At 31.1% G+C, this 23055-nt stretch overlaps 2 protein-coding genes across 8 annotated transcripts; one reads left to right on the plus strand and one right to left on the minus strand.

Annotated features, from left to right (window-relative positions):
• The first annotated feature begins 4779 nt into the window (after positions 1 to 4779).
• On the plus strand, positions 4780 to 10569 carry LOC108323797 (uncharacterized). Of its 7 annotated transcripts, XR_008244892.1 has the most exons (7): positions 4780 to 5071; positions 7377 to 7434; positions 7518 to 7645; positions 8413 to 8901; positions 9715 to 9930; positions 10025 to 10153; positions 10229 to 10569. XR_008244892.1 is itself a non-coding variant. In XM_017556548.2 (6 exons), exons 3-6 carry the CDS (start codon positions 8875 to 8877, stop codon positions 10283 to 10285), a joined length of 429 nt encoding a protein of 142 aa, XP_017412037.1. In that variant the 5' UTR covers positions 4784 to 5075; positions 7518 to 7645; positions 8413 to 8874; the 3' UTR covers positions 10286 to 10569. The 7 variants fall into 7 exon arrangements, 1 of the variants encoding a protein (XP_017412037.1); XR_008244893.1 differs by lacking the exon at positions 7377 to 7434; XR_008244890.1 differs by lacking the exon at positions 8413 to 8901 and having other exon boundaries at positions 4784 to 5075.
• A 4046-nt stretch (positions 10570 to 14615) lies between these two features.
• On the minus strand, positions 14616 to 19541 carry LOC108331470 (AT-hook motif nuclear-localized protein 1). The gene is made up of 5 exons (XM_017566166.2): positions 18679 to 19541; positions 17056 to 17123; positions 16483 to 16614; positions 15361 to 15522; positions 14616 to 15125 (listed from the first exon to the last, which is right to left on the minus strand). Exons 1-5 carry the CDS (start codon positions 19064 to 19066, stop codon positions 14895 to 14897), a joined length of 981 nt encoding a protein of 326 aa, XP_017421655.1. The 5' UTR covers positions 19067 to 19541; the 3' UTR covers positions 14616 to 14894.
• Positions 19542 to 23055: the final 3514 nt, after the last annotated feature.

Raw genomic sequence — 23055 nt, forward strand, 5'->3', positions numbered from 1 at the left:
TATTAGGGAAGCAAGAAGGCCAAACAACAAATTGGGTAACAACTTGATTGGAGACGCGAACAAGCATTACGTTAATGTTGAAGGCCAATATTGACATGTTTGCCTAGACGACAATGGATATGTTGGACATTCATCGTGGGATAATGTCCCATAAGTTGGCCATATTCAAGGAGGTTTGTCCGGTGGCGCGGAAGAAACGTCGCCTAGGCGAGGAGAAAAAAAGGTCGTGGAGGCAAAGTCAAGAACCTACAAGAAGCAAGCTTTATTTGGGAGGTCACTTACATCATGTGGCTCGTGAATGTGCTCATGGTCTAAAAGTTAAGCAGTCAATGGAGGATGTGCATAGACTTCACTGATCTTAATAAGGCCTATCCGAAGGATGCTTATCCTCTCCCCAACATCGATTACTTGGTGGATGACGCGTCAAGTCACCAAATCCTAAACTTTCTAGATGCGTACTCTGGGTACAATAAAATACCCATGCATCCTTGGACAAAAACAAGATGACCTTCATCATTGAACGAGTGAACTACTGTTATGAAGTTATGTCGTTCAGCTTGAAGAACGCTAGGGCCACCTACGAGTGGTTGATGGACAAGATCTTTCACCACCAAATCGGTCGGTGCATGGATGTATATGTTAATGACATGGTGGTAAAATCTTAATCAGTCGAGGAACATATTATAGACTTGAAAAGCTATTTGATCAAATCAAGCGCTACAACATGCGATTGAACCCCTCTAAGTGTACGTTCGACGTTGGACGAGCTGCCTGAGATTTTATGGGCCTATCATTGCTCATTGCACGATATCACGAGAGAAACACTTTTTAACCTCGTATATGTTACTGATGTCATGTTGCCTATGGAGATAAGTGAATCCTCGCTTAGGACAAAGGTCCAAGACATGGACCATAACGACGAACAGTTAAGAGTGAAGTTGGACACTCTCTAGGAGTGTAGGGAAGTGGCAGTTGTGCAAGAAAAGACCTATAAAAGGGCGATTGTGCAAAGGTGCAACAATAAGGTTTAGCCTATGAGCTTCAACGAGGGCAGCTTAGTGTGGAAGAAGACTTACGAAACGTGCAAAAAGCCAGCACACTAAAAGCTCATAGCAAACTAAGAAGGACTGCCAAAATTGTTAATGATCTGAAGAGCGAAACCTATTGACTAGAGCACCTGAGCAGGAAGTTTTATTTTAGCTGAGCTATTGTAGAAAGTATTTGTATGTTCTACAATCATTACTACAAGGAGGATTGTCCAACAAAATGTGTTCAACTGTAAACTGAATGAAATGAAAGAGGTTGGTGAAGGATGAGTTCAGTCGTGAACCCTACCAACCTCGCCGAGCAGGTGAAGGAAAATTTCATTCGTGAATCCTTGTTGCTCGGTCCAAAGAACGAACGAAAGAGGTTGGTGAAGGATGAGTTCATCTGTGAACCCTTACCAACCTCGTCGAGTGGATGAAGGATGAGTTCTTTTGTGAACCCCTATCATTCGATCCAAAGAACAAACGAAAAAGGTTAGTGAATGATGAGTTCATCTGTGAATCTCTACCAACCTCGTTGTGCTCGTGAAGGATGAGTTCATCCATGAACCCCTGCCCCTCGATTCAAAGAATGAACAAAAGAGGTTAGTGAAAGATGAGTTCATCCGTGAACCCCTGTTGCTCGGGTCCAAAGAATGAACAAAAGAGGTTGGTGAAGGATGAGTTCATTCATGAACCCCTGCCAAGCTCGCTGAGTCGGTAAAGGACGAGTTCATATGTGAACCTTGTCGCTTGGTCTAAAGAATGAACGAAAGAGGTTGGTGAAGGATGAGTTTATCCGTGAACCCCTACCAACATCGACGGGCGATGAAGGACCAATTCATTCATGAACCCCTGCCGCTCAGTCCACAAAGAATGAAAAAGGTTGACGAAAGACGAGTTCACCCTTGAATCTCTTCCAACCTCTTACCTAGCTAGTAAACAACAAAGTTTGTTTATAAATTCTTATTGCACGAGGAATCATAGCAAAAGTGTTGTGGGTGATCAAGCAGGCGAATATTCACAATTTACTTTTTTGTTTACGTTAAGTTTTAACTGATCGATTAACTTTATTAAAGTTCTTTAGGCATTAACACAAGAAATAAAATCAAGTCAGAATTAGTAACAAATGGCGAAAACAATGGATAAAAGAAATAATACTTCATTAGCTGTTGTAAATCATATACAAAAAAATCATGTTGTTGACGACCAAACAATTATGTAGAAGTTCTACAAAAAAAGATTGTTTGCTCATTGATCACTATAAAAAAGACCTATTTGGACCTATTTTTTATCGCCCCTCCACGTCCAAAAAGACATATTTTAACTCTTATAGGTATACTTAAAAAACATAATTAACATTTATATAATTAACTCAATATAAATAAACTTAATCTTATTAAATATATTTTATAAAAATATCAATTTTAATAAAAATATTTTTATAACATTTATATACAAATTAAATTTCGATTTTAATTTGGTAGGGATAAAATTTTTTAATTTAAAAAAATTAGAACTAAATTGAAATAAAATAAAAATACAATAAAACTATTGTAATGATACGTGGTATAATAGTGACACGTGACACTGTCACATTATACTGACATTACCACATGAAACAACATCAGTTCAACACTTGACAAATTTTTATTTTTGCTTTAAAATATAAATAAAAATTAAAATTAAAATTAAAAAATATATTTAAAAGAATTACGAACACATAATATCTATTTAACTGTATTATTACTTTATCAATGAAAAAAATGTGATTATTTCAATTTTTTAAAAATAGAAAGCTCTCGAGAAAAAAAAAATTAAAGAACATAACTTAAAAGAATAAAGACAGTTGAAATGAGTAAACTTTTAAATAAAATCATCTTTAATGACTGCAATGATTTCAAATTTGTATTAAATTATTTGATTAGGATTACGATGCTATTCGATTTAAAATTCAATCGTACTTTAATTTTTTTAAGTTCTACAAAATATTAATTATCTTAAAACCATTGTTGCTGTAATGATACTATTATCTTTATATTAAAATAGAATCAAATATTATTTTTGTATGAATTTAATTCGATAAAAATAAAAAAGTCAATACGATGTAAGTAAACAATTGTGTATAAAAAACATTTATTTTGTACACTTGCAGAAGTTAAAATACTAATTTCTATAAAATAATGTTTCTTTGGAATTTTGTGTAAGAAAAAATCCCCACAGAACAACATATTAATGTTCTTTCGAAGTATCCGCTCAAATGCTTACTAATTTCTTATCATTAATGCTTTGAGGCTTTCATTACTTGCAACACAAATACGCACTTTTCATCCATCTTTCCATTACTATTACTAAGAAAACCTCATCAAATATTGAACAAAAATTCCCTATATATGCATACCATCACATCAAAGCATTATCACTAAATACTTTCTCTAGACATGGATGTGAATATGGAGAGATAGTAATACCTTTAATTTTGTGCTTTGTGGAATTAGGAATGGTAGTAGGGCCAGACAAGATTGTGTCTATTTGCAATCTTATATGTGACAAGAATTGAAAACTTCATTGCAATGGTCTACGAGGGTTGGAGATTAGGAGAGACATTGGAATAAATATGAATAATTTTTACAATTTTATTGTAGATAATTTTTATTTATTTTTTATTTTATTTTATTTATTTAGTATAAAAATGGTTAAATAAAAAAAATGCAGTTAAATTAAAAAGATGTTTAAAAATAAATATTTTAAAAAAATTGAACCAAAAAAGTGACCCCTCTATATAATAATATAGATAATTTATAAGATTATACGAAGTGTTCCATCCTCATATTCATGTCACCGTGATACATAATTATGTAGTAAGTGATTCTGTGTAAAACTAATTTTAAAGCACATAGATTTTTTTTTTCGTAAAAGGGAGTTAATATTAAAAAATAACATTATTTATCCGGAAAAAAAAAACACTTTCCAGTCAAAACCAATTTTAAATCCAACATTTATTTATTAACGTAAAAATTTGATTAAAATAATGCTAATTAATTGATATTTCAATATGATTCTTTTAATAAAAAAACGATTATAGAGGATTTGGACTTAAAGACATAGGATAAGGAGGTACTGAAGCAAACATGACCCACTCGAATTGTTTTATTTCAATATAAACTATTTTGGCCTCCTCAAATTTATAGAAAAAAAATATATCGCAACAACACGTAAAAATCACTATTTTTTTACGATAAAACAAAAATCATTATATTAGTTGACATTTGATAAGAGAAAAATATAATAATAAATAATATAAACGAAATAAAAAATATAGATATTAATAGAGTGATTGTAGTGTTAAGGTTCCCACATGTAACTATTATAAAGTATTTTATTTTATCCATATAATCTATTTTTTTTCTCATGTAATAATGTTACAATATTAAACTTTTTATATACTTTATGTACGTGAAACCTTAATTTTTTCTTTACCACTCTCTAACCAAACTTCGGTTCCATCCGTGTAAAATTGTGTTGGATACGCATGCCCAGGCAAATTGATGTCTAAAGATGAAAAAACATGATATATATATATATATATATATATAAAAGTAACAAATACACTACAAAAATGATTAATTTTAGGAGGGGGTTTTTGGAGACGGTTTTGGAAAACCCAAAATTTTTTGGGGGTTTATCTCTAAAAACCGCAGGTTACTATTTTTTATTATTTTTTTATACTTTTTTATTTTTAGAATACTTAACCAACCCATATTATTTCCTCCCCGCGCCTTCAGTCGTTTATTCGTCTCATCTCTAATTCTCTGAAATCTAAACCCTAACCTTCCTCCCGTTCTCATCAAATTTTCTCTCAAACCGTTTCCTGCACTACAATCTTCTCTTTGGCTTCGTGTTCATCTTCTCCTGTTTGGCTTCGTGTTCATCTGGTTGAGCGTCGAGGTGGAGGGGTCGAGGCGTCGAAGCATTTGTGGGTTGAGCGAGGTCGAGGTGCTCTGGCTGCGTAGGTCGTGTTCGCTCTCGGAATTCCTCGCATCTGCGTAGGTCACTTCATTTTCATTCCATTCATTGATTCATTTTTCTTTCCATTCATTTTCACTCGATGCGTTTGAACTTATGATTACTCTCGGAATTGAAACGGTAGAAAAGCACGTTTTAGGTTTCTGATTAGTCTTGTGTTTTCTAAGAATATTAATGTATGAGAAGGGTGTGAAGTATGAGGAGGTGAGAGGCGAGGAGAGGCAAGGGGTGAGAATGATGAATCTCTTGAGCTCTATTCCAACACAGACAACGAGGAAGCCTTTTGGAACCATGTCTGCACTGTTGGAAGCAGAGGAAGATTTTCCTCACGGATCTTGTTACACTTCAAAAATTTTAAGAAAACCTAATTAATTTGTTTTGGTTCTGAGGGACTTCCTCATTTTGCTTAGTTTTGTTTTGTTTTTTGTTTTTCTTTATACCACCACAAAATTTACTGTAGTTTGAGGAAGTGAGGTGATATGATTGCCTACTTGAAAACGAGGAGCTAAAAACCCACTTATTCAAGCATTATCTCTGTTTTATCCAGTAAAGAGCTGTTGGTTTTGATTGATTCCAAGCTAGTGTTAATATGGGATGATAAAATATATTATCGACAAACCGAGCTTAGTTAGTTAGGCTTAAATCTGAGACATTGTTAGGATAGTATGCAATTGACTATGAAACGTATTCCTTGTTAACTTAATGCTCTCATAACTTGATCTGATTTCGTGTGACAATGTTAAGGTTATACTGTATGGTTCAAAATTGTGTGTATTTTAATTTATATCTTTTTTTATGTGTACTGGAGTTGTATCATTGTTGTTGGTATCTGTTTGAGATCAGATTCATGTTTTAATTCTGAATGATTGTGAATTTGGCTTTAATCTTGTATTTAGCTAGAAGAATACTGGCTAATTTGCTTGAATTGTATGCTCCTTTAAACATGTATCTTGCTTCACTTAGTGCACATACTAACTATGCTTTGTGTGGCTTGGATCTGCACAACCATGATTTGGAAGTCATCATTTCCAAATTTTAGTCATAGATTTTCTTGGTAGCATTATTATTTATATTTATTGCAGTACTGATTATCAAACTCATATTTGCATAAATGTTTTGCAGGAAAAATGATTTTTTTGTTTCTTATTGCAATTTTTAACATGATGCTCTGTCCTGATGTGCAAGTTGGTTTCCTAATTGATTTTCTCTAAGGAACAGTATGAAAAGAAATATATTTCTTTTTCTTCTATAATGAAGCAAGTTCTTCCCGTTTGTTGTTTTCCTGTACCTCGTTCTAGTGAATTGGTCTTGTAAATTAGAGAATCTGTAACTTTGATAAGGTGAGTCATGCATTGTTCACATTAAATTATTAATCTTCATATATTGCCTCTTGGCCTGAATTGTGTGGTCAATGTAAATTCCACTTAGTTCTGAAAATTAGTTTAATTATACATACTGAGATTTGCAAGGATATATTTGTCACTTCATCCTAGCCAGATTCTTTGATATCATGTAAGAATCAACTGTCCAATTCAACCAAGTGCTTAACCTGTTGGATTGACGCCCAATTTTGGATTATATCTCTAATAATGGTATTTATTGAAACAAAGTAGCAATATGCAATCATGGATATCTAACAAAGCTACAGTAGAGTAGAAAGTATACTGTTTGAAGTTACCATTGATTTAATCTTGTTTGAAGTTTTTCATGTTGTAAGTTGCCAAGTTTTCAGACTTACACAAGAATAATGAAGGATTTTAAATTATATTAATTTGTTTTTAATCCTTGTGAATATGTCAATTTTTTCTTTTTAAATCCATGATGACATGACACTTTAAAAAACATGATATTTGTTTTTAAATAATGACTTTGAACAAATGAACCTGTGAAATTTTTCATTTAAATTTAGGCTTTGGTAGGAATACAGTTACCATAAATATTGACTCTTTACTGGCTATGTTGTGGAATGAAAACGAGATGAAAAGAGCAAGAAGAACCTTGTAAGTTATTTCGATATTGACTACTATACATAAGGAAATGAATCACTGTGGTCAAATACCCTTAAAAGGATCAAACTCTGTCTTTGCAGTTGTTCAAATTAATGAGTTTTGTTTTTAATTTTTAATTCTTATAAATGTCTAAGCAACCAAGACTCTCAAATAATAAGTAAATTTTGAGTTTAATTATTTATATAATAAGCTTACAATTAGGTTTAAACTTATTTATTATTTGCCTGAAGAAAACAATTTAATTAATTATTTCATAAATTGAGTTCATAAGCTCGTTTACACTGTGAATAATTTTTTGTTTTGCATGTTTGAAAAGTGCTACAAAACAAATAAATTGAAAGGGAGCAACTGGACCAATTCAAAAAAATTGCTAAGTATGTTTTTCTTAAACAAAATACTAGGTTCTAGAATACATGTTGCTATATATAATTAATGGATGATATATTATTGCTTGCAGGTATATGCTCAACCACACTGATATTCTGCTCTTAGTGGACTCTCATCCCTCAAGTCTTTACATTTACTAAACAGTGAATTGAGTTGGAGATCAATTACAAGTTTCTTGATTTAAGCTAGACATAAAAGGTTAGTATTTTATAAATTTATTTTTATGACATTCAAAAAGTTTCACTAAACATTCAAAAAGTTTCACTAAACAAACCTCTCACGTTGTGTTTTTAAATTTTTAACTTCCCTTATTTTGTTCTTACGATATGTCTTGTAATTTTTGAATTATTGATTCTTGGCTTTTTGGTTGCCTCAAACTTATTTTAAGTTATCTCCACCCCATTACAGAAACGTTGGTTATTAGATTAAATAGTGTTTGGATACTATGATACATTTTTAATGGGGAAATATGATTTTATGCCTCTTATATTTGCTTATTGTCTTGACTTTTATGTGTGTTTGGATACTATGATACATTTTTAATGGGGAAATATGATTTTATGCCTCTTATATTTGCTTATTGTCTTGACTTTTATGTGCTTGATCATTCACAGTGGCATTTTGTGCCTTCTAGGATGTCCTGGTTTTTATATTTGCATTGTATATTAATAATAATTTTTTATTCATTTATATTTAAATTTATTAAGCAAACTAATTCATTATTATATGAAGAGGCTATCTCATTCCAACTTCCTATAATATGATTTATGTACATAATATGATTTATGTAGATAAAAAGTGAAACAGAAACAATCTAATAAAGTAGCTAATTATGAAATTAGCTCCTGAAATAAATCCCTTGATCTAAGTGGATTAGTTCTCAAAGTTTAGTAAATTCATCTTATGTAGTGTTTCGTTGAATATCGTCACTTATTTTAACCTTCCAATCCTCTTGGCATGAACAGAGGTCATTTTAATGGACAAATCATGGATAGACATGCCTCGAAATACAAGTCAATATATGAGAGGATTGAATACCTTCTTGGACTTTGCACTCACTAATAGTGGAGTTAGGGGAAAGATAATATGTCCATGTCCAAAATGTAATTTTAAGAAATGGCAAAGTCGTGAAGAAGTAAAAGAGCACCTAATTATTAAACCTTTTCCAAAAGGGTATATATTGTGGCTTTTACACGGGGAGAGAAGAGTAAATGACGAAGCACCTCAAGTAATGGCCGAAGCTCCTCAAGTAACGGTTGAAGAAGATGGTGGAAGAGTTGAAATTAATGATAATATGTGTGAAATGATTAATGATGTATTTGCACATCATTGCTCTAACAACGACATGACGGATGATGATGAGATGGGTGCAGAGTCAAGCCATACTAGAAGTCATGATGGGACATATTTTTTTGAATTAATGCAAGATGGACAACAAAGCTTATATGAAGGATGTGAGAAATATTCAAAACTTTCTTTCTTGGTGAAGTTGTATCACATCAAATGTCTTGAAGTATTTTTTTTTTCAGTGGCTGAAACTGGTTTTAACTATTTAAGTTATTTACAATTTTTCATTTTCTTTGTTGGTATACTTTATTTTTCTTATTTTTTTCCTATGAATACACGTGATACTTCTTAAACACACTTATGTTTAAGCAACAATATTCAATATTAATTTATTATTTGGAGTATAAGATCTGGAGGTTAACCTAAATATTCTTGTTAATTTTTTTTATGTAACACTACTTTAGAAATTACAACAAGGTGGAAGAGATGTGAGTTTGTGAAGTATGATTATGTCTTATAGAATCATAGACAACTCTGGTATGGTTAGATGATTTAGAAGTTACATACAATACACCATATGTAATATGTGAAGATTATATGACTAGTTTTGTATTGTTTAGTATAACATACACAGTGTTTGATTAAACAACATTTTAGTTTTAAAGAAATCAAGTGTCACACTTGTATAACTAAAATCAAGAAACAAATACAGTAAAAAATTACAAGAAAATATTATTTGTAAATTACCTGTGAATTCATCTCAAACCTCACCTAAACATGTTTGACTCAGCGTAAACAAGATTCAATTTAACTTATATTTAGAAAGAATAATATTTTTTTCTAATTCAACCAAATTTGAATCATTTTGGTTCAAAACAAAGGAATCTCACTGATTTGTGTTTGACCTTGTTGTTTTGAAATTGTGCACTTGTTTTCTCTGATTTGAACAATTTCACTATTTTATTAAATGTTGAATGTAGGAAAAAATTGAAGCATATGAATCCACAACATCGTCTCAATCCAAAAAAATATCCCGTTCAGATTCATTAGCTCATGCTTTAGGAATCCAAGAGCATTGTGGACGCGTTCGCGGTCTAGGTTTGGGTCCTTGCCCATCTAAAGTCTTTGGAGTCAAAGCTCGTTCTCATGGTGGATCATCTTCAGCTGCCCCTTCTAATGATGAATTACAAACTCAGGTTAATGAATATTTTATCAATTACTTGGTTTGTTCCTTTTATGATTAACTTGTTAGGTATCATTTTTCTTTTTAAATAATTTCATCTGTTATAGGTATCTTCATTGACATCACAAGTCAATGACATGACATCACAAGTCAATGAAATGAAAGAAATGATATCATTTATGTTGCAAAATTATCAAGGTCAATTGCCTTCAAAGTTTGCTGGATTTCAACCATCGGTAATAATTACTAAATTTATCTGTATGATTTTTTTTTAAAATATATAACCAACTAACTATTAAATAATATTGTAGGTATCTGATCAAGGAAGTGTGCCAAACGATGAATATAATGAAGATGAAGAAAATTAGACATGTATGAACAATTAGTTATGTCTGGCTTGATATGGTATGATGTTTTGAGGATGCAAATATCACCTGTCATCCTTTTAGTCTTTTAGTTGTGTATGTATTGATATGCTAGTATCTTTTGTGCTTTCATAAAGCTGCCAAACAAGGGAAGGATCATCCTCATCAGTCCCTAGGCTAGTCTCCATGTATATTTCATCTTTTGAATCACTTCCCTTGTTAGTCTCTTAAATATAGTTCTGGTTTTATTATGGCTATTTCTAAATATTAATATGGTTGTTTCTAATGAATGAGTTTCATCTGTTTTTGGATATTTTATATTTTAAACATTTTATATCTGTTTTATTTATATTTATACTTGAGGAATTAACTCACCTCTTCCAAACTGTTTGAATGAAGTTGAATCAGTATGTATCAGAATCAGAAGATTAGCAACAGTAGGAGTGGAGAAAATATCAGGATAGAGTGACCCTAGTAATGAATGCAGTGATGTGTTAAGTTGGTTATCAAAAACATGTAGTAATGAGTCTCCATTCTCATTCTTGTCTTTTTCTTACTTCTCCAGCTGCAAGTTTTTAATCAGAAGTATTTAAAATCAATCTTTCAGTTCTTAGTGTAACTAAAGTTTATTCAAACATTACATTGAAACTGTTGGTGGCAATGGTTAGTGGGGTATGGTACTTTCATAAATATGTCTATGGCCTGAAAATTTATAGTAATTTCGGTTTATTTGATGAATCCCATTAACTAATATCAACATATCATTTATTTGATGAATCTCTCATACTAGCAAGAGTCTTTTAAAACCAAACATGAAATGTACTTGAACACAAAATTATGAGATGGTTTGGGGAAGAAATTGTATTATAAAGCAGAGGGGTTGTTTTTGTACTTTGAAGCTTAGTGGAAAGTGGAAAGACAATCTAAAAAGGTGTCCCAGATCTCCTAAATGTTTTATTTTTGTATTTGTTTTAAACTTTGTTAGATTATAAAATGATTTTTATTTTTGTATTTATTTCAAACTTTGTTGGATTATAAGGGTGGCTGCTTTGATGGAAAGATTTGGAAAAAGGATATATTTGTAAATAAAAATAAAAAGTTGAGCTATCACTACATTTCCGGCGGTTTTAGAGGAAACCCTTGGAAATAGGGGCGGTTATAAGAAACCCTAGCTATTCCCGACGGTTTCTACAAAACCCCGGTTATTTCCGGCGGTTTTTCAAAAACCCCTGGAAATTGCGGTGGTTTCGTAGAAAACCGCCGGTAATGTTTAGCGGCACTGCTTTTACCAGAGCTTAATGAAACCGCGGGAAACGAATTTTCCAAGGGTTAAAACCGCCGAAAACGCTAAAAATAACCCCTTTACATATTTTTGTAGTGATAATTCAGACATATTATATTTGAACCAAACAACCCTGTAAACAAATAATAATCCAATTGATTACGTCTGCACGTTCCACTGTAAAGATTTCGATTATAAAATCGAATTTAATTTACCTTGAAATCAAGTGGTATTAAATTTAATTGGCATTAAATGAATTATTTTAACTTCTAGGATTAAATTTTGAAAATAATTCTTTTTATTAAATTTGAAAAAAAAAGGAATATATGTTAGCATAAATATTAAATAAAAATTTAAAATCATTTTAATATTCCACCTAACAAATTTCAAAATATATGAATCCTGGATGCGATGCGTAAACAAGACGCACAATATTAAAAAGAATATTCTATGATAAAATCATCATTCCAACACAAGTTAAGTTTTTAAAATGATAAAATTTTATTTTAAGTAAATATAATCAAAACTGATCTTGTTAAAATAAGAGAAATGAAATTATAAGTTATTATAAAATATTTTTATCATAAATTGTGTGGAGCTCACAATGTATTAAGGGACTGAAAAAGGTAGTAAAATAAATACTTAAATTTATAATGGAAAACATAAAATCATATTTAGATTAACTTTTATTAAATTTATAATGAACTGAAAGTTGATGTCCATAACTAGAAAAAAATATTTATTTTTTCATAGAATTTGCGTATGAAAGTTCAGCAAACACTTTAATTTAGTTTTGATTATCTTTTTAAAGAATTCTTAATAGACGTTGAAGACTTGTAAATGTACACAAAATGTTTTTTCTTAATTTTTCTTAAGACATTCACGGTAAGAGCTTTTAAAGAATGTATTTAAAGTTATTTTATGCAAAGAACCTTTTTGGAAAGACAGAACGATAGTCTTTATTTTTGCAAAGTCTGCAACTTGTATCAGCCCGTGTTATACATGATAAAGAAAAGAAGTAATATGTTTAGGCTTGGTAAGCATGTTTTGTAATGGAGGAGATACATAAATAAGTCACACACATTTAATATTGTATAGAAAATATTCAATGTGTCTACGTGCTTAAACATGTCAACAAGACAGAGAAGATGTGAGGCATACAACCTCAGAATGGTTCCAAAAATATTTGTAACAGAAAGACCCATAAAACTCTTACAATAAATTTTTAGTCATCTTTAACCTTGTGTGAGTCAAAACTCTATTTGTATTTATAACAACGTAAGAAATTGTTCATCATCTTATATTCATATTACAACATTATTCTCTTTTAGTAAATAAAAAATGTTATAGTTTATATCAAAACTTTTGTTTATCAAAATGTTTTAATTAGGAGTGGTTGAATAGTACTCATACTTAGTCAAAAGTGATTGTATCCAAAGCATTCGTTTTATTTAGTCAGGAGTAGTTGTATTGAAATTACAATTATCGTTTAGTAATGAACTTCTGCTCCAAGTTCTTAACTATAAATTCAATTTTAGAATTAGTACCTATAAAGTTTTTAAAATAAAAATTGACAAAAGTAAACACATTTAATTATTTATAAAAAAGTTAAGAAAAAAATAGATATAATTAAAAATATTAAATGAATACATAACGAAGAAAATTACTTAACAATGAGATTAAGAAACTTACATAATAACAAATTGCAACACGAGACATAAAATTAATTTTCAATGTTCTCTTTTTAAAATGGTTTTCTAATGTGTTCGACCAAATCTTTATTTTCTTTTATGTGAATAAGCTTTGTGTCATTGAAATATTTTTCTACTGTAGTTTTTATATCAAACAAATCAATATTATCATAAGTGATTATGCTCTAGTCCTCTTCCTTTCTCTTGAACTATGTTGTTTTTTTTATCCTAATTAGGTAATCCCTAATAAACTTGTGTCGGGTGACGTCTCTAAATTTGAAGACAATAAGTATCGATAGCTAAATCCATGCTTCTTTCGTGAAGAGTTATCCATAAGATATACATACCATTTTAGTTTATCTCCCAAGAATATAATACAACTTTAAATATATGACTTTATCATACTTATAAATCTGCAACGTTCTTTAAACTTTCACTTTTCTTTCTATGGGTGTCTTATTTGTAACATCCATCAAATTTTTGAGCTCGATTCCATCAAGATTTAAAAAATGTCTCTAACCTTTTCACAAATTGAAGGTGTTTTTCATCATGGTCTCTCGTAAACTATTCTAACTCTCCTCCCTCACCCTTTGATAATATATATATATATATATATATATATATATATATATATATATATATATATATATATATATATAAAATTCTGCATCGCATGCATATCCAATATAATTACACTAACTAGTGGGTGACATAGATTAAAATAGGGACATGGACCGAACAAGTTACTTCTTTGCACAAATCAAACTAATCCAACTAGTGGGTTTGGCTCAAAACATCGCTCTCAAACAACTTTTCCTTTCAAATTTTATATTATACCCACAAAAACAATAAAACAAAAACTAGTGCATACCAGCCTGAGAGTAGTGTTGAGATGTCAAACCAAGGTTCAACAAACATTTATATATACAATACAAGACAATAGATTTACGTTACGTGCCCCAAGATTATGGCCGTTGACAAAATTTAAAGTAGTCCAAATCAAATGCCAAACCCAACTTCACGGCACATTTATCTACATAAGACAATATGGCCGCTGACGACAAAACACCCTAGATTCTCGGAAGAGAGCTAAATGTTAGAAAGAAACAACTAAGCTGTCTGAGAATTTATTTAGACTCACGGACAAAGCATGTTTATAGTAAGTAAGGATTATATACGTTTTAAGATTGAAATGTAGAAGAAAACAACGTCCTACGCTACTATTATTGGTTAACATGGAGACTGACATTTAAATTATTAACTGATAAGGAATCTTATTATGTGGTGTAAATTAATTAGAAATGTTCATTCTCAAATTTGGAATATTAATTGTCTTAATAGCAAGCAATACCATGGATTGCACAATCTATCACTCCAAAGGAAGATGGATTCTGAGGAATAACTATGAAAGTGTTATTCATGACACGATGTCTGCATTAAAAGCATACCTAATCAGCCAACTCAACTCAAATTCTACAAGAACATGAACCTGGTAAACCTCTGAAAACAATGCTGGTCCCGATACACAGTCAAGAAGATTACAGACAAAACAAACAAGGATAGACGACCAACAACTAGGAATCCTCCCATTACAATGTTGTCAGCAGCAAATGCAGATAGAATGAACTCTATGAATCAGTTACCCTGCTGGAAGCGACACGTTAATGTCAGTTGGCTTATTCTTGGCCTCTGCCGGCATAGCAGACCAACTTTCTCCGCGGATGGAAGTTGCTGATGATAGAATTGGTATTGGATCAAGAGTGGAGATGGGAACAACTGCTGCTGCTGTCACGCTTGATATAACTTCATGTTTCTGTTTTCTTGGCTTCTGCTCGTGTTGGTTTCCTGCCAGAAAACTTCCTACCACTACCTGATACATATCAGTTAATTGGAAAATAGAATAGTCAGAATCATCTAAAACTTGTCATTGAATACTAAATTATCATCTAGTACATGAAACTTGAAACTAAATTGTTTTTACATTTCATCCAAACAAATTCTATTATATATTTGTGTGTGAAGCATATTAGTCCATTGACTTTAGGCCTATGCATACTTGGTAGATTAAAAAGAAAGAAGAATAAATCTATGAATTGAAAACGTACCTGCACAGGACTTGCAGCCACCAATAAACCAGCTACTCCTCCACCTACAACACGTCCATCAGGGCTTGCCAAAGATACACTCATGCCACCGGATCTGCTTCGTGTTCCTCCACTTTCATTGGGCATGAATGAGCCAGATAAAGACAGAATTTCAAACCGTCCCTGTAGAAACAGTAGCAAGAGAGATTGGATTTCTTCTTGTGATAGACCAGAGTAGTTTTAGGAACGCTAAGTAATACTACAAATATGACTGCAGAATGAAAAGAAGTCAACCGGTGGAGCTAGAGTTTTGACTTTGTTTAATGAAACTATTGACAGCAATCAGCAGCAGTAACCAAGAGCAATAAACTGCAACAGCGTACCCAAAGGCAAAAACATGGAAAATAAAGGATATGCTAGAAATCAAATGCAAAAAACAAAGTTCAGATAGGCAGGAATGGTAGCATTATTTAACAGTGCAGATCATAAAATGCACTGTGGAATTATATGAAAATTCTCTTCTCACCATCTGATTGATGACGGCCTGACAAGAGAATATTTATTTTATTGCACCTCATTAGTTCAAAGTTCTTTATCAGTTTAGGAATTCAGAAAGATCGAACAATCTGCTAAGCATATTCTAATATTAACTTTCATTGAAACCATTGCCTCTATCTAAAGTAGCAACTGATCCGAAATTTTCAAACAGTGAGAAAAGAAAAACACAGCAAAGAAGAGGCACTATACGTTTACATATGATAAACGTCTAGTTTGAATTCCAACATAGTTTAAAAAAAAAAATCAGAAAAAAGAGAATAAGAAGACAGAAAAAGCGACAGATTCATCCTTTGAATAGTTACACTTCTAATCATAAAAGAAATGACACATCACCATTAAATATAAACAATTAAAATTTAGAGCATCATAATAATAAGAGGAAGGAACAACATAGCAGTAGGTTATCAACAAATATTTGGATTATGTATTTTTTGAAAAAGGGTAAATGCAAATTCAATAATCGAGCGGATAACAGTAGCTGGCATATAAAATTTCCTCAACAAATGTTTCTTAATTAAAATAACTAAAAAAATTTTTTTTTTTCATGTAATAAAATGATAATATGAAATTGCACAAATGATTCACCTCATATGTCAATGTACCCCCAGAAGAATCGGGCTGACGAAGTGTGACACTTGATATGACACCATTAGCTGAAAGAATGCATATAGCTCGAGGCCCTTGCTGAGAAAATGATATTACCTTCATAGTCACATCCTAGGATAACAAAAAGAAAGCAGTTCTTTCTTGTCAACCATCATAACAAATATTTTTCACTTATCACAGAAAAGAACAAGCTGCAGTATGCTCTCTCTCTCTCTCTCTCTCTCTCTCTCTCTCTCTCTCTCTCTTATTCTTTTGATAATTAATGGTTCATCTATCATCCAATCATCACTTTGTATGGCAAAAGGCACGCAACATATGTTAAACTCAGAGCATGAGGCCAAAGGAAAAGTGAAAAACTGACCACAGGGGAAACATATGAAGGGGGAAGGAGAAAAAAAAGTAACAGATGCAATGATTATTTTTGGTGGAAGTTTTGTTTCCAACCAAGAAAAATGTCAGATATATTAGTTCGGCAATGATTTTGGCTACTCCCTGACCATGAATGTGAGAAATGTTATTTTGCATTGGGTAACAGATATTTCTGACACTTACCTCCCCAGAATTAACAGTGATGATATGGGGAGTGAAATTAGCACCAACTGAGCATGCAACCCATTCACCTGAACAAGGTAGAAAAATAAAATTAACATTAAAATAGGAAATGAGAAAGTCTCAGTTTCTATTATAAGGCATTTTAAATATAAGCCAAATAAAGAATGGCAATATTTATATCAGATTTTCCATCTAAAAAGTTGAAACATTATATTGTCATAGATTGAATGAATAATGTGGCGCATGTCAAGAACTACTTGTAAATTTCATTTTAAAACTCAGCATAATGTTGATTAAATAAATTATACATATAAGTTTTTTCTTCCATTACCTTCGTGCCAATCAAACAATATTATCAAGTTTAATTAAATTTTCAAGTAAAAAAATGTATACAATCCTTCGCAGGAATAATTCAAAAAATCTTGTGATAATGTTACAAAAGCCACTCATTCCAATTTCAAGCATTTACCAAGAGTTTCCACAGAAATTTAAAACTGACATTCATATACATGTGTAAAAGCAAATTTGGAAAAAATTCTTACATCATGGAAGATTATTATTGAAAGGCAAACACTTATTGATCAGGCAAATTACCAAACAAACAAAAAAAAGAGAGGCAAAACTGAACAATACATTAAAAATAATAATGGAATGCAAGACATTTATAATGTATCCAATACATATCAAATATCATATTATTACGACACAAACTACCTTCGGGAAGCTTAGACTATTGAAATTTAAACCTCTATTTAATTTTTGTAGAGATTGAATAGAAATAATGATTATTAGAGCGTGATGAAAGAGTCTGTTTCACATTTAAATCTGAGAATAATATTAGGTTGGCGCGCATGAGTGTAGATATATATATCCGAAGAAGAAAAGAGACAATCGATATTAGCCTCGTCATCGAGAAAGCAGTAGAAGAATGAAGGACCACGTAATAGCATTGCATCATGTATGAACTAAGAAGTACTAAATAGCGTTGGTTGATGTGAGAAGAGCAAAAGGAGGACCTGATGTCAACTTGGACTTTGGACCTCACCTCTTGCCAAACAACACACACTCAACCAATGCACAACAATATTAAAGTCCTTCCATCACTCTACCCCTAGAAAGCAACACCCACAACACTACTATCCTACCACATACACACCCACAACCACAAAATCCAAATAACTAAAAATAAATAAATAAAAAATCAGCATTTTTACTTTCCTCCTATAAATCCAAGAGTGTTCCCCATGAGTAGCAGACGGTAGTACTTAACTAACATAGTACCTAGAAAGATTTGGTTTGGTTTGGGTTCCTACGATCATGTTTGAACTGCAAAAACGACAGACATAACGAGATTCCACCGTCCCATACCGACCCACAAAGCAAACTCACTTTTCAGGACAACAATTACCCTAACTTAGGTCATCCAATCAATCAAAGGTCCCACACTCTCAATGTGCCTCTCCCTCACTCTCATTCCACTTCCCTATAACCCAATTTTTCATTTTCCATTTTCCATTTTTCCAACACCAAAATCCAACGCACAACAAAATATACTACCACTTCAACTCAAACTACTTTTTTTCCTTTAAAAATAAACTCAAACCAAAAAGATTTGTTTATTACCTAAATTCTCCAACTCAAATTTCGCTTTGCTCACGGAACTCGTTGGTTTTATTTTTCCGCGCTTCTCCGACGAGAAATCGATCACCGGCGGCAACGGAGCGGAGGAAGATATCGGCTTCGGAGACAGCGCCATGGTCACCGAGCCGTCCGGTGCGTACTTTCTCGGGCGCCCTCTCTTCTTTTTAGCCGGCATCGTCGCCGGCGACGCTTCCATCGCTGCCGTGTGCGGTGGTTGTGCCGGAGGAGCACTCCCCGCCGTCGCCGGAATTTGCGTCGTGGATCCGCTTGCGGGAGTTGGGTTGTCGGTCCTCGGAGCTACATGGTAATCCGACGGAGCATCCGATCCCACCACCGTAACGCCGCCGCTGACACCGCCACTTGACTCCATGTTCAAACACTTGTGAAGTAGTAGTCACACATAACATAAACTAAAATCACGCATCAGTATCTCATTTTTTTCCTCAACAATTCAATCACTCGAACTCCTCTCTACTATCCTGGGAAAAAATATTTTAGAAAATATGGAAATTTATGGCAGAAAATGAGAAAATCAAATTAGAAGTTTGAGGAGCTGAGCATAAAAGAAGATGAGAAAAATCTTGAGGTTTGCAGGCTTTGCATAAATTTTGTGGTTAAAATAAATTAGTAGGATTGGATGAAACTGGAAAAATTAAAATGATGAGCTGAAATTTTGTTGGAGAAAATAATGAGTTTTGATAAATATAGATGGGGAAAATATTGTGCAGAAAGAAAGAGTGAAATTTGAAATATTTTGAGTTTCCAAGGGAAATGAAAATGGGCAGATAAAATGAATCCTTGTTTTTGTTGATCAGGTAATTGAGTTCCTAACTTTCCTAAGACTGTCCAAATTGAGATTAAAAAAACAAAGGAAAGGAAAAGGAGATATACTGAACAGGGGTATTAAAAATTATTTTAGTGAATTAATATTTAATTGGGAAATAATATTTTAAAGGAAATAATTATTTGGTTTTGGTTGGAATCTGGTGGAGAAATGTATAAAATAGTATTAAAGTTGTTGGGAGGGGCTTTCTTTTTCTTTCCCCAATTAAAAAATATATAATAATGTGTGAATATGGACAAAGGAGAAAAAAAATAAAGAAAGAAAAAATAAAGAAAGAATCACCACACGTTACCATATGATTTTATTAGGTGAATGAAAAAGTAAAATAGGTTGCCATGAACCAAAGAAACTACCCTCCAAAGGAAAGGGAAGGCATGCTAGAGACTCTCTCAAGGCAACCCATGAATGACAATATCATAATACCTATTACCCAAATACCAACTTTGGTTTCTCCCATCAATTCTATCTATTAACTCTCTCTCTCTCTCTCCATCTTATTTCATTTTTAAACATAAATCATCTCCATCCAGCTGTATAACAATTCAAATTATACCCTTCGACAATTTTTTTATACAAACAAAACTCCAAATCATTAAATAAATTATTAATTATTTTATAGAGTTTTTATGCATTCAGTGTTAGATTTAAAATAATTTTATTTGAAGAAAAGAAATGTACGTTTTAAAATAAACCGAAATTTTCATTTTAAGATGTGTTAATTTTGTTTCTGAAATAAATATGATACCTAAATACTGAGGTAAGTGCAGAGTGTAGGAATGTAATATTAAGAAAAGAGAAAATAAAATGAAAAGGAACCGTGACCCGCACTTCCGCTTTTTTCACGCTTAAACAAAACTTTATTTATGAGTGGAATAAATTGTAAAGCAAGACATTCATAAATTCCCCCTCCACTTAGAAAGGAAAGTTAATTTGAGAAAGATAGATATACATGACACCATGAAACCAATAAATTAAAAATTAAATAAATAAATAAATTACACAGTACAAAAAACAGTGACTCCGCTTCTTTTCTTCTTCCAAGTTTCAGTATTTGCCCATCACAAACTGCTGCTTTTCCACTTTCAAATCTCTCCCTCCCTAACTATTGACCAAATCCACCACTTTTTTATCCACTTTTTCTAAATATTTTTTAGGATAAGAACATAACTTAGTTAATATAAAATTTTTCGATTTTTAACATCTAAATATTATTAAAATGATTTATTGGTTTGGTATGTATCAACAGTCACGCGTTCACAATTAGTTCTTTTATATAATTTTAATTTACTCACATATATAAAATACGTTTTCTTTCTACACATCAACTAAAATTGTAAAATTAAATTACTAGTCATGAAAAAAAATTGATTATATCTACTGTATAAAATTTGATTTAATAAAATTTTTTAAAACAAATTTGAATATTATACACGAATTTTTACATAACGAGACAGTTTTAAGTAGACCGTAAATTCTTGTTTTCGAAGGTTACAAATACAACTTGTATTTTCTCAAACTGTATTCAATACGGATTTTGCCTCAAAAGTATATGTATATATTAAACAATCATGATGTATGATAATTAAATAAACTTCCCTAATTTTTCGTACAGTTTACTCCTAAAACTTTTTTTAATAAATATATCATAGAAGTAGTGATTAATCTTAAAATAAAATAAATAGATAGATAGGTGTTGTGTTGAGTCTAAACTAAGTTGATCATGTGCTTAAACAAGCAGTGGTTGTTAGTGGTGGCACATGGTGGAGTATAAAATTGAGTGTCACTCCGCTTTAATGCTGTTTGAAAATACTTATTTTAAGAGTATAGTGGAATCGTGCCTGTTTGAAACTGGAGATTAGAACCAAAATCAAATTATTGTGTACAGGGAAATAACCTATCAAACCACAGTTTTTTTTCTTCTTAATTAAGGCTCGTTATTCATACCGCATTTATTATGCAGATGGTTTCAAGTAATTAACGAATAGTATAGAATAATTAAGAAACTGTGATTAAATTGTATCTATTCCAAATTTTACACATTAGAATATAATAAAGTGTTGAAAATTTTACATCTATTAAAAATAAAACTAATTTGAAATATATAAATAGAAATTAATTTTATTTTACAGATTAATTTTATAAAATTAAATTAATTTTAAAGTTTACTTCTTTAATATGATAATATCTTATTTCACTAAATATATTATTTTTAAATTATTGTTAAAGAAAATATATCGTATTAATAGATTGATTTGTTATCAGTAATAATTTTTTTTTCTTTTATTATAAAAAGGTGTGGAATTTTTTAAATTAACGAAAAATGTAGAAATTACTATTCATTTCTGCTCATTTAAAATGGAGTATCAAAATTTTAAATTTAATAAAGATTGTTTAATTATAAAATTTAGAATATATTTTACCGAATTAAATAAATTTCGTGGAACGCCTTGTGTTAATTTAAATTTAAATGGTGACTAATTAAATTCAAACAATAATTTGGTAGGAACAGATATTTAATACGAAAAAATTACATAACTTAAGAGAAAAAAAAAGTTCTTTTTCAATAAGAAATTTTATTTATTTATTTCAACCATGAGCATGACGATTTAATATAGGAAATGAAATAACTAACAATATAATAACCTAGAAAATATAGGAAATGAAATAACTATAACAATATAATAACCTAGAAAATAAAATATTAGAGTTGATAAATATTTTAAAATAATGAAATCGATTATTTTAATGTTAAAAATTTAATAATAAAAATAAAATTTCATAAACATGTTTCATTATCTAAAATACATATCATTTTTTTACAACTTTTTCTCTATATTTCCTTTCTCCTTTTTCCATTATTCTTAGTTTCTAAGTTATTTTTTTACGATCAAGAGATGTCTAGACGATCACAGTAAAAATAGCGTGAGAAGGAAGAAGAGGAGCTGACGACAATAATGGTGATGACGATAGAAGTAGTCATGATAATGACCACGATAATAATGATCATGATAATCATGATCATGATGACAATACCGATGATAATAGTGGCTGAAGAATATAAAAAGTAGGAGGAGAAGGAGTAAGAGGAGGACAAACCAAAGGTAAAAGATGTAACGACAACAATGACAATGACAATTACAGACTAGAATTACGATGACAAATGATGGAGGAAGAGGAGAAACAATAAAAAGAAAAAGAAACACAAAAATAAGAAAAAGGAATATGATTAGGAGGGAGAAGAAGACCAAATCATAATATTTAACAATGATTTTTATCCATGAAAAAAAAATTGTCATTATTTACTGATGGATAATTACCGACGAATTTTTAATTGTCAATAATTATTAACGATTTTTTTTATCCATCAATAAATTTTTTTGACAAAAATCCACTTACGAATTATTTTACCAACAAATTTTTGTACTTATCAACGAATTTTCTCTGTTTATAAATATTATTTTTCTTGTTTAGTATAAATGTGATTTTAGTCCAAACTTTAATATTTCAAATGTTAT

The sequence above is a fragment of the Vigna angularis genome, chromosome 1 (assembly GCF_016808095.1).
Source record: "Vigna angularis cultivar LongXiaoDou No.4 chromosome 1, ASM1680809v1, whole genome shotgun sequence".
Classification (NCBI taxonomy): domain Eukaryota; kingdom Viridiplantae; phylum Streptophyta; class Magnoliopsida; order Fabales; family Fabaceae; genus Vigna; species Vigna angularis.

Excerpts from the sequence above, each read along its gene's own strand:
- LOC108323797 (XM_017556548.2), top strand. The coding sequence starts at position 8,875 with ATGGACAACAAAGCTTATATGAAGGAT. Across the intron at positions 8,902-9,714 it reads ACAAAGCTTATATGAAGGAT|GAAAAAATTGAAGCATATGA; the intron begins GTGAGAAATATT and ends TGTTGAATGTAG. Across the intron at positions 9,931-10,024 it reads ATGATGAATTACAAACTCAG|GTATCTTCATTGACATCACA; the intron begins GTTAATGAATAT and ends CATCTGTTATAG.
- LOC108331470 (XM_017566166.2), bottom strand. The coding sequence starts at position 19,066 with ATGGAGTCAAGTGGCGGTGTCAGCGGCGGCGTTACGGTGGTGGGATCG. Across the intron at positions 16,615-17,055 it reads TCACTGTTAATTCTGGGGAG|GATGTGACTATGAAGGTAAT; the intron begins GTAAGTGTCAGA and ends TTGTTATCCTAG. Across the intron at positions 15,126-15,360 it reads TGGCTGCAAGTCCTGTGCAG|GTAGTGGTAGGAAGTTTTCT; the intron begins GTACGTTTTCAA and ends GATATGTATCAG.